The sequence below is a fragment of the Artemia sp. Qi Xiang Cuo genome, chromosome 20 (genome assembly GCF_049724085.1).
Source record: "Artemia sp. Qi Xiang Cuo chromosome 20, ASM4972408v1, whole genome shotgun sequence".
Lineage (NCBI taxonomy): Eukaryota > Metazoa > Arthropoda > Branchiopoda > Anostraca > Artemiidae > Artemia > Artemia sp. Qi Xiang Cuo.
The window spans coordinates 48,256,827-48,269,752 of NC_142813.1; the positions used below are offsets into that span (position 1 = coordinate 48,256,827).

A 12,926-nucleotide genomic window follows, 5' to 3' on the forward strand; every position below is an offset into this window, starting at 1 on the left:
ACTTGCTGATAATATTTATTATATTTATACGTAAAATGATACCCCATTACAAATTCTTTCCAACCAGACTAATCCTTTACCAGTCTAGCCGGCAGAATACATGATATAGATCTAAGTTTTTTTTCGAATTAGCAACATTGTTACAACATAAATGTGTTTTTTATATGAAAGATAATCACAAATTTTCAGTTACTTAATACGGCTACAGTATTCGCATAAGCCCATCCCAAGTCAAGTTTTTCAGACAATGAAACTTAATTCCATGCAGGCCAAATGACTGAACCCAGTCAACTATGAACCGTTAAGCGAGGGGCTATTGCAATCTTTTTGCATATTCTGAAAAATTAATTATAATTCATTACATTTCATACTTTCAGTTTAGTTACAACTTTAATTAATCAATTAGATTACTACTACTAAGAGCTCACTGCAGAACCAGGCCGCATAAGGTAAACACAGCTGTGCACCCTCCTCACCACTCAAATCTATTCTTTAATTCCCCCCTTCCCAAACCTCACTGGAGGACAACCTGCTTTTGTTTAGATGGATGGCCAAAAAGAACGATCTTTGGCAATCTGTCATCCTTCATCCGCAAACTGTGTCCTAGCCATCTCTACCTTTATCTCATTATAACCCTCGAAAGTGGGATAGAACTATATTTTCCGTGCATCGTGTTCCGAATACGGTCAGTGAAAAGGGGGTATCCAAAACTATCGGGTATTCGGGTATCCGTAGACAATTCCTTTAGAAAACATCTAACAAATCCTCCTCCAAGCGTCCACGTTTCAGAACCATACTTGACCACTGTCATCACTATAACTTCCAATATTCTACTTTATTATTAACTATATTATCAATCTAAATTCTTATTATTTTTGGTATATGACAATTTTACACATAATTAACATTATTATTTTCAAATTACTGGCTAAAAATTTTGTTCTATTTTGTGACTTTTTTTTGTCGGGGCGGGTAATTTGAATCGAAAGTGCCCTGAAATTCATAATCTGGGATCTCGGGTGAAGTCCTCCCCCCGGGCATGTCTCTGGCCTCCAATGCTGCTAGTCGTAGACCCGGTGTACACAAAACAAGCTAGCACGAGATCCCTTGTTTCTGGTGTAGCTTCTAGAATGGCGGGCTGTCACTTAACCCTAAACATCGTCTGCCGAAGAATAATGAGACTGGTAACCAGGATACCAAAGTAGCTAGCGGGATTTGAACTGAATACCAAGTTTGCAAACAAATAAATTTTATTTGCTAAAAGGTCGAGTGGTATCTGGAAAGTGCTATTAATTCGCAAATATCCTCACAGTTTACACTGGTTACAGATAAGATTTAAGTGTGAATATTGGATTACTACAATAGCCTGTGTTTGCTTTGTGGAAGCCAAAAGTGCTTATCACTTCCTATTGATTACAAAATCTTACTTCTTCTGGGCCAAAACAAATTTACTTAACTTTTCGCATACAGACCAATGGTCGCAATGCGCATGTACCGATCTCCCGATTATCTGCGTTTGGCCGGGAGCGCTATGAGTGGTTGGGGGCAATCCATCCGAAGCTTCCAATTCCAATGTTTTCCCCTAGATCTCTTCAGATATCCCTTTGAAGCTGAGTGAACTCCGGCTGAGCTAACAGTCACATCACTGACCCTCGTCCCAAACCGCATATATATATATATATATATATATATATATATATATATATATATATATATATATATATATATATATATATATATATACAATTTTTAATAAAAAAGACATCTATATGTAGTTATGGAGTTTTGGAAGAGTAGTAGCAGGCGCCAAATTTGAAAAAAAAAACGTGGATGAAAAGACTAATTAAGAAGAATTGAAATAAAAACTATGGAAAATCGTGCAGATTATAGGATTCACAAGGACTCTGTGCAGCAGACAATCTGATATCAAAATTCAGTTATTTGGGTACAAAAATGAGTATAAGTCTTAGGGTTCTTAAGAGTCATAGATAGAATGGACTATTTCGTATGCATAGGGAAGGTTTTGAGGCAATGTTATTATCTGAAATGAAAAAATATCAAATGGCAAGCTAAGACCAATTTATTCCAAAAAAATAGGTCGATCATCCAACAGAGAAAGGCACATTTGCCTCTTCGTGTTAATAATGATTTAAGCGGCCTTTTTTCTTGGAAAAAGTAAAAATTCACTTCAAACAGCCAGATTTTGTTCAAAAATTATAGTACTGTTCTATCAGCTAGGCAACACGCGAGACAACCACTCGAGAATAGCGAAGATCAAATATGCAGTACCCGGTAATTCCCATGAGACGCTGAATAAACAAGGGATTTCTCACTCCGGGAACTATATTTTAACTTTTGTTTTTTGGGGTTTAGGGGAAAAAAAGGTGCCTAGGTTAGGTTATGTATTTAATATATGCTATACTTTACCCCCACCCCCTAATGTGCAAATATATAGCCGAAATTTGTTTCCAAACTATTATATTTTCATCATATTTTGTTTTATTTCATTAGCATTAACCAAACTTCACTTCTCGCGTGTTGCCTAGCTAAATGAACAATACCAAAATTATTTTTGTCTAAAGACTTTAGAAAGATCATAGTCCTGAATCACGGCGGGGAGGGAAGGGTGGAGGGGTCTGGTTTAAAGCAAAATGTATTTTAAGGAAAATTTAAGTCGATTTTTTTGGGGAATGTCTTCTGAGAATTTTCCAGGAGTGTCAACCTCATCCAAGTCCAACTGTTATATCTTTCTGTATTTTGAAATCAAAGCATTCTACCGACTCATAACATGAGTCTGACTCAGCCGAATACTGACTCAGTCGCAAGAATAGCACCTTAAAATTAAGGACTAATCTAATGCTAAAAAATCAAAAACAACCTTACCCATATAACACCAAATAATTATTTTTAGCAGCCGAAATGACCAAGTCCACTGTATGTGTCTTGGACTAGATCAAATCAGCCTCTGAAAGTCTGAATCTGAATGCGTTATTATTTCTCGAGGTGAATGCTCTTCTTCGCCGCATGGTGTATATCTCAGTGTGCCACTTTTCCTATCACCTATATTTTTGTTGTTTTTAGCGCTGCAACCCAGCGCTTTAAGGAGGGCAGACCCAGTCATACAGGCAACGAATTTTTCGGTAGGGAGGGGGAATAGAAGGAAAACATTCTATTTGGTCATTCGAATAAGAAGTACCCAAATATTGGAGACAAAATCTAAGATTTCAGACATCCAGGAGTGGACCCTAGCCAGTGTTCCCTGGTGGGGGAGTATTTGTGCCATTTGGGCGTTTCGAGGCACTTTTACAATAAAACACTAAATTGATAAAACATCAAACCAGTAGCCTACACTGTTCAAAGAAAATTTGTTCTGAAACCCAAACACCATGCTTTCCGTTGGTTTTTCACTTTTATGGCTGCACTGCCTTACACCAGGCTTCTGGCAACTCTTAGCAGGATTGCCAACTGGTGACAAAAAAAAATCACACAATTTTAGTGATTTTCTGGTTGATTAAGTGACTTTCCTCAATAATCTAATAATTTATGTGCAAATTTAATCATCTTTTTTGTGTTTAGGCAATATATAAAATTCACTAGAAATAGTGATAAATCACTAGGGGTGGCAACCCTGGCATTGAGCCGACCCCGATCATACATGATCACACATTGTGCACAACATTCCATGCGATTAATATTAAATACCACCCAAAAATGCTCAAAAAGAAAATATGATTCAGACATACCCTTTAGTTTTGAAACGTCATAGCATCTACTTCCCCCCTTGTCTGTGTCTTATCAATTTCAAATCCTCAGAAATCTTTATCAGTTAGCTTTTAAACCCCAGGATCAATACCCTGACGCTAGTAGACTATAGATAAGGCTTTCAAAATAGCTACCTATTTATTTATAATAAATCATTCCAACAATTTGTGCTCCCAAAATCAAAACATGTCATTTTTTTGGTTTTGATTCTAGTGTGATATGGCATATGGTTCTCTTTTGTTGATTAGCGATTGGGGGGGGGGGGGGGGGCTGGATATCGCTTTCGAGCATTTCCAGTTAAATACTTAGGTACTGGTGTCTTATATGGGCCTTGAAACGAAACCAGTCACGAATAACCCGCCAGACGGGTTAATACAATAGACCGCTATAGAGTAATGCAACGCAAAGCGTGGTTTTTCATTGCGTTTACAATATTTATACTGTTGTTTTTGGGGTATAGGGGGGGGTAGGTACCTAGGTTAGTTTAGGTTACGCATTTAATATATGCTATGCTTTACCCCCCCCCCCATCCTCCCCCCTAATGTGCAAATATTTAGCCCAAGTTTGTTTATAAACTATTATATATTCATCCTATTTTATTTCTTTAGCATTAACCCAACTTGACTTTTTAGAAAGGCCCATCATAGGCACAGTTTAGATTTATCCAGGGGGAGGGATGGGGAAGCTCACCCTTGGTGAAAAAATCGTTTAATATGTGCGATTATCGACCCCGCTTAGCTAAAAAGGGATATTTGAAAAAATAAAATGAAAACGTTGAATCTCTTTCGAGTCATTCCAGTTCAAACCACAGAATATGATAGACTACATGCCATTATACAGGCGTACTTTGGATTTGTCAAGGGGCAGGGCTCTGTCCGGATGTAATAAACCACCATACGTCATTATCAACCCCTTTTCGCTGATTAGTGACGTTTGGATAAAAAACACCAAAGTTTGGATATCTCTTTTGAGCTATTTCAGTTCAAAACATAGTTTATAGCAATAGCATAGGCGTAGTTTGGGTTCCCCTGAGGGGAGGAAGGCTCTACCCTCGTACAAAAAATTTTTTTAGAACATTTTAGAGCAAAGACCTAATTTTATTGGTGGAAAAGCCTGGAGCGTATCAAGATTTTTTTCGGGGCGGGGGGGGGGGGGCAAAATAATACTCCCCTTACACGCATATACTTTTTTACATGCTTTTTCAGATGCCTTTGCGTATAGGAGAAATTTCCCAAAGGGATGCAAATGGGGTAGACGGTCCTAGATACGACCCTGATAAGAGCCCTTAGACTACTGCCGCCCCTCTTCTCAATATCCATGTATACCACCATTTCCACCCAAGTAACTACAATTTCAAATGAAAGTAAATCGATAGAGTTGAATAAACCACTGACCCTTCGACGACCAAGTAGAAGACATATTTATTATTATTCAAATTGCAAAATCGCATCTCTTTTGAAGTCACTATTGAAAGTGCTTTTAAACTCGGGCCATAAACTAATAGTTTTATTGTGTTGATTACAGCTATGGCTTCGGAGCACAGATGAGCCAAAGCCCCCATGTTTTATGTTAAATGACTGTGAAGTCGTAAATCTCTATTAAGTTATCAATTTGGGGATCTATCTTTAGAGTCCCTTCCTGTTATAAAACTTTGAAATGTCAGTTAAATTTTTCATTTCAAACTCATATTAACTTTGAAGTACCAAGGACAGTGGAAATAAAATCTGATTGGATTGGCTATCTTAGTTACAGTTCACTACTATCAACTGTTCAATAGGGTATTGAGTATACAATTGGGTATATATAGCCTAGTAACCCTCAAACCTATTATAGCCTAGTGGTTGGTCACGTCCGAAGGATACATAAGAAAAAAAAATTATACTAATAGATTACTTATCCTGGTACTTATTTAGTAGCCGGTAAACATGCGAAAAGTGAATTTTGGTTAATGCTAATTAAATAAATCAAAGTATGATAAAAATATAATAGTTTAGAAACATATTGGGGCTATATATTTTCACATTCGGGGGGTGGGGGTAAATCAATCAATCAATTTATTCAACCAGTATTTACGACGAAAACACTTTAACATAGAATCCCACGTAAGGCTCTTTGGCCAGGAAAAAAACAGGGGAAAAACAAAAATGAAACAAATACTAAAAAAAAGAGAAGAAAAGTATTTTCAATATAATGCATTTCAACCTTTCAAAGACTCAACACACACACACACAACAAAACAAAGAAAAAAAAACAATATTTAAAAAAACACAGGGTACTTAATTGGTAGCCATAAAACACTCGATAAGTAAAGTTTGGTTAGTGCTAATGAAATAAAACAGAATAGGACGAAAATATAATAGTTTATGAACATACATAATTATACGATTTGGCAAATCCCAAATCTTAATTTTAACATCCATTATTCTATTTTATCATCCTTTCTTTATCATCCTTTCTTAATTTAGACACCTTTGTTTAATCACTATACATTGGAGACTAACCAGTTATTATCCTATCTGATCTTCGCAATACAATTCACGCGTGTTTACCGGATACTAAATAAGTACCCTTATTTTATACTCTTTCCCAATATTATTATCGGCTTTCTTACACTGCATCCCATCCCTCCCTGGTAGTCCCAGATTTGGCCCTATAATATAAAAAAAAATAAATAAAAGGAAACACTAAACTCTTATATTAAGTTTATGAGTATATTAAGTATTTAGTATAACTATTACAAAATTCTTCCGATGTGTCTCATCCAGTAAACTTTCCCTCTAATCATTGGCCACTATCTAGATTCTAATTTGTCCCCTCCACCAACTTCAACTAATGAAGTGATTTAAAAGTTTTAGCATCTGGTATCTGCACTAGAAAAAGCTGAACTAAAAAAGGCTTTTTAATTTAAATTGCTTTTTTACCTCTAGATTTTTACCACTCCTTCTGATTTTGAAAACTACTTCCGCATTTCCATCAAAAATTCCTTTTTAGGTATTTTTTAAATTTTTTTTTCGGTTTTTCGAATTAAATTAACCAACAATGAAAACATTAAAAACATCACATATTTCCTCCTGATTTTGAAAAATATTTTCGTATTTCCATCAAAATTCCTTTTTAGGTATTGTGCATTTTTGGTAAGAGGATATTTTGCTTCCCCGTCCCATTTTGCGTGAATTGAAGCCCCTGCTGCAGCGCCCCCCCCCATCCGTTATAATGAAAATAAAAATAGCTGATCGTTATCTTATTAAGCAGCGGTGTCACTGTCAAATAGGGTCTATTGTATGAAGCAACCATCCATTCATCTAATTCATTTCCAAGAAAATATGAGATAAAAGGTGGCGCCAATTGACAAAAATTTTAGGCGAAGAAGGGCAAAATGTATTTTCAAAATGAGGATTTTTTTTCGGTTTTTCGAATTAAATTTACCAAACAATGAAAACACCAAAAACATAACATATTTTTTTTTTAATCCAGGGGGAGGGGTAAAAAATCGAGGGGAGGCAAACAACACCCCCCCCCCCAATATGGTCTACTGGAGATACATATATAATTACTTATACATCCTTGAATTCCTGGAGGTACAGCCTTTTTTTTCGGTTATGACAATCTATTTTGAAATTGAGTGATGCAAATAAACTTAATTGCTTATATAGCAACCAACTGAAAGAATTTCCGCTCCTTTAAGCACGGAGACAAATTTGTCCCATCTTTTGAACAAAGATCTGCAAAAACTTCAAAATCGTGACTTGCCTTAAGGATATCAAAATCAACTTTAGATCAGAAAACAAAAAGAAAGCCTGAAACAAAAAACCTAATCTGAGAAATAGGAAAAAAATCCTTCAGATGTCATACCATTCTCACGACCTCGCAATTATATCGAAACAATAAAAAAAATCTTTGACATAATGATCGCTGGTATCTGGTACACTTTTTTGCTGACCTTTGAACCATGATCACTTCAAAAAGACAAATCAGTAGGTGATTATCACGAAAAAAGCCAATAATATAAAGGAAAAACGTCGTATTTTTTTTTACCCGCATTTCTTGGTTGAATAGTCGGTGGATCCTTATATTCTGGGGCGGATACAGAATTAATGTTTGGGGGCACCATTAATCCACCAATCCACCCTCCGAGCCTTAACTAGTGGAATTTTATACTTCTGGGAGGGGGTACGTGCACCTGAAACCACCCTTTGTATCAACCCCTTGATTATACCGGGACGGTGGAAAACATAAGAAAGAAAAAAAAATGATAAATTAAAGATAAGAAGAATAATGCTCAGGCCAGAATATAGTCACAATTGTGGATAAAATCAAGTTTAGCGCCAACAATGTATGCCTTTCAGGATTTCACAAGTTGAACATTGTTCAACTTTCAAGCTTAAGATTTTTGAATGACCAATCAGAGCCAAAAGTTAAGGCAATTTTTTTTAAAAACTAAAAAAAATGCTCAAAAAGAGAGTTTTTCTATCTGTCACTAGAATATGGCAAAAGATACAAGGGCCTTGTGTTTGCAGTGTTAGTAAAGAATAATAGCACAATAGTAGAGACCTAGTGTTAGTAGAGAATATTTGGGAACAAATTATTGCTAATACAAGCTTCTTGAACCAGTTTGTTGCCATTTTAATTTTCTTCTTCTGAAATAGAAGTGTGACATTAAAATCAAGAAAAAAACACATTCATAAACTTTTTAAATGTCCGTTCTCTAGAGATAGAGAGCTAGGGCCACTGCATAGACAACGCCGAGGAGCTGACCGCTCACAAAATGATAAATTACAGGTAGCACGTGACATGCTTGGCAGAAATTGACCACGCGTGGCGGAAAAAGCGTCGCTCCAAGGCGTCAAAAAGCAGTCAACCGGTTTAACGACGCGCTAATTCGAAAGATAATATGTTATGCCGGCTAAAAGAAATCCTACAGGAGACGAAAAACGCAAAAATTTTGCTTTAGATTTTTCCATTGTTGTTAACGAATAGCTTGTTCACCCCCCAAGATAATATAAATACAGATTTAACATCAAAACCTGATAATTTCAAATATTTCTGCGCTTGAAAAAGGAGAATATGTTTAGGAAGAAATAGAAGTTTGAAAAACGATATAACAAAGTAGAAAGGAATAATATACCAAACGTACTTCATTTAATAGGGTAAGTTATAAATATCAGTACGAGGAAAACGAGAGCATACTGTCTTTTGAAGCATCACAGCCAATAAAATGCAAATAGTATCCTTTAGAGCGTTGTGGACGTTGCACTTAAAGGTTGCATCTGACATCCCCGAACTCCTGAGACAATTTCCAAAAGCCGCTTGGGGAGCTGCTCTTAAAGGAAGGATCAACAGGTTCAGTCCACTCCAAGTTCAGTCGCACTTCGACCCTGGTGATCTAGATTATCCTGCTGATCCTTCCTCTGAGATATTGAGGCAAACGTTTTTGGTAATTACCTCACAAGTTTAAAAATGTCAGATTCGACATTTAAGGGTGACAATGACGATATGATAAAACATGTAATAGGGCTTGGGATACTATCAAAGAGAAAAGGAGATGTTACTGTCGATAATTCTATGGTAAAAAGTGAGCTTTGTTTTCATTGATTTAAACCTGCGAGGCATTTTCGTAAGACAATGACATTATTCCTTAAAAGATTTTTGGAGACCAATAACCACGCCATCTCAAAACCTGATTGGTTCTGTGTGAAACTTCTCGCCATGAGCCAGAAAAATGAACGGAGGTTTGCCTTCGTGAAATTTTAAGCGAGTAGAAAGAATGAAAAGTTTTCGAGCCACAAGATTTTTCACAAGTAGTTTCTCTGTGATTCTGTCTGGGGAAGTTTTATGATATACAAGCCATTGACTGAAAATTAAGCCTTCACTCTTGGAATTCAAACCTTCCTGCGAATCAGACATGTCGTTTTGTCAATTTGGTTATTAGCTGAGATATTTTCAAGCCAATTTCACCAATATAAAATAATTCCTTATCTTCATGTGTCAAATTTACCTTGCTACATTCCTTCAAGTACAGACCTGGATTAAGGCGTGAGTTGCTAAACAAGTGATTGCTATCAGCCCTCCTCTTTAAATATTCCTTGTTGTCCTTACTCCCCCCCCCCTCCAAATTCATCACTGACTAAAATTATCATACGATGACGAAAGCTGTGTCGGCTAAGTAGTCATGGAAAAGGAGCATTACACCATTTGAGTAGTTGACAACCTCTTATTAGACAGTGATATATCATTAATTAGTTTTTTCCCTTTTTTACATTTTAATATGTCGGATTGAAGTCATTGCCCCCCCCACCACCAAAAAAAAAGGAAACTCGAATAATTAATATAATTAAGAACTAAATGAATTTCAGGCAAAAACAAATATATAGCAACTTTATTTGCTATTTGTTTTTACCTCAAGCCGTTCAAGAGGTTTCAGATACGCAATTTTGACACCGTGGCAACAGTTATATATATTCAGCGGTGAATGTCCGAAATTCCTTTTTCTCTGCTTAGATTCAATCAGCTTTGTCAGTCAGTTTTGTCAGTCTTATGCAAAGTTTGATGATAAAAGTTAAAGTTATGTTAAAAATCTCAGAAATAAGTAACCAAAACTAACCAAACCTCTCACCGTCAAACCTTGCATAAAACTGAAAAGCTGACAAGGCAAGTGGCAAAGCTGACTAAATCCAAGGAGAAATAAAGTACAGACATTCTTTAATTTTGGTCTTTCACAGTAGCGTATATATAGGCTTATATATATATATATATATATATATATATATATATATATATATATATATATATATATATATATATATATATATATATATATATATATATATATATATATATAATATAATGAAAGTATAATACTTTAGTTATAAACTTATGGAAAATATGACAGGGAATTGTGGAAAACAGGCTGCCCAGAACGCGTTATATTAAAAATCAAACCTAACCACCTCTATATATTAAATATTTAATTAAAACATACCTGTAGTTACCGTTTATCCCGCTCAGGCTAAGCTGATTATCTCCGTGTGGACAAAGAAAACCAGTTTCATTACAGATCAAGAGCAAAGTGTTATGAAAAAAATAAATATATATATATATATATATATATATATATATATATATATATATATATATATATATATATATATATATATATATATATATATTTACCCATGCATAGATTGTAGCCTAAGTCCTATAGGAGCTTATAGTGCAAAACATTTTGGTGGATCATGGACAAAATTGTTTAGCCTCCTTCCGTCTCTTCAGTTCTGTTTAGTCCTCCCCCAGCACACAATCATTTAGATATCAACTTACGTGTACAGGGTGCAGCTTTTGAATCAGGTTGGGCTCGGTAGTAGTTAACATTGCATCGGCATTCCGCAGATCCAGAATATGGGGCCATACTATGATCAGGGCATGTCTGACATCGATCCTCGCCAGCTACATGTTTGAATTTACCGGGGGGACACACTAAAAAAAATAAAAATTTACCAAGAGTACCAAGGGCATCAAAATAAAAATGTATTTTCCATCTGGATTTACCTTAAGTCTATTCATATTTAATTACCACAACTTTTAATATTTTTCTTTTAGTTGTTTAAAAATTATGAAGTTTTAGAGCAGTTTCTCAATTTCGTCCACTGTTACCGCATTGAATAAATAAGCAAAACGGTACTTATCGGTTAGTTGGAACAAACACGAGAAGTGAAGTTTGGTTAATGCTAATGAAATAAAACAAAATACGAAGAAAATATAATAGTTTAGAAACAAATTTGGACTAATTTGCACATTAGAGGGGGGAAGTTAAAGAATAGCATAAATTAAATACCTAACCTGACCTAACCTAGGTATCTTTTTTGGCCCCTTCAACCACAAAAAACTAAAGTTTTAATATTTTTCTCGGAGTGAGCAATACCTCACTAGGCAGAGGAAACCTGTTTTTCATTAGGAACTTTGAGATTCTATATGCGGTTCTTGTCGCGTGTGCTCCACCTAACCGATAAGTACCAACAAAACTAATTAGTTCAACTTGACAAAGCTTTTCTTCTGTAAAAATCCAAACCTAGCTATCTGTTGATTACCAAAGATAACTACGCCTTCAAAGGGAAGTTACACCCTCTTCAGCTGTTTGATGTCACATGTTTTAGCCGATTTTTTGCCCGTTTCTTTTTTACCGCACCTACTACTACCAAAAGCTGCATAATTACATACAAACGTCATGATTCATTTCCCCGGTTTTTCCTAGTTTTCAAAGATACATATAGTTGCGTAAGTTTCCATTTCACCAATTCCAACAATGAGATTTAATTTCGCTGTCTTAAGTACTGTATTCACCTGCTAATTTCTATTTTCTTTCAACGTGTAGCCGGAAGCGCAGTCCAGACACAACTACAGAAAGTGTTTCGGAATGGCGAGGGGGATTTAAATAAATGCTACTAACAAGTGAATCTTGTGGGTAAATAGGGTTGTATCCAGGATTTTTTCGGGGGGGGGGGGAGGGGTTACAACAAAAACTTTTTTAATAAGGCATCACAAATTTGTTTTTATCCATTTTTGTTACGTTTTTACGATTTGGGCAGACATCTCGGGGGGAGGGGGGGTCAAACCCTTAACCCCCCTGGAAACAGCCTTGGGGGTAAATTTAAGGAATTAATGAAACATCTTTAAAATATTAAGATTTTGTAAGGGATAATTCGGTCCACAGTCTACCTCTCCCCCCCCAGCCTATACACCTGGCAAAGACAGACCCCCTTTAGGGGTCTGTTCCTGCAATGTGGTATCACGTTTGTCCCTCTACAAACTAGCCTTCTTGGGAGGTATCTGCACGTTTTTTCCTCGAAGAGAGGGTCGGAATCTCAAACAGGTTAATCTAGCTACAGTGCCGTAATTTCGTCAGAATCCTGGGAAGGGGGGAGGAGTTGGAGCCAATTTTCCCAAATCAAGAGAAAATGGCAGTGAAAAACGTGCAAAAACTAAGTTTCAGCTAGGGGGGGGGTGGCAAACTGAGGTCGGGGGGGGAGAGAAAACTAATTTATGGAGGGAGCAAATTATACCCCTATTTAACTAGGGATATTGATTTAGAAGGAAGACAAATATAGTTTTGCCAAGTAGGCTCTATGTGCAAGTAGCCACAATTTAGAAGAACACCGAATAATTTTTCG

General features: G+C 36.1%; 1 protein-coding gene across 1 annotated transcript in view; it reads right to left on the bottom strand.

Annotated features, from left to right (window-relative positions):
- Window positions 1-12,926, bottom strand: part of LOC148940303 (ephrin type-A receptor 4-A-like) — a 182,052-nt gene that overhangs the window by 131,650 nt on the left and 37,476 nt on the right. The window contains 1 exon segment of the mRNA XM_089106127.1: window positions 11,080-11,235. Within this exon segment, the coding sequence (XP_088962253.1) occupies window positions 11,080-11,235 (156 nt within the window).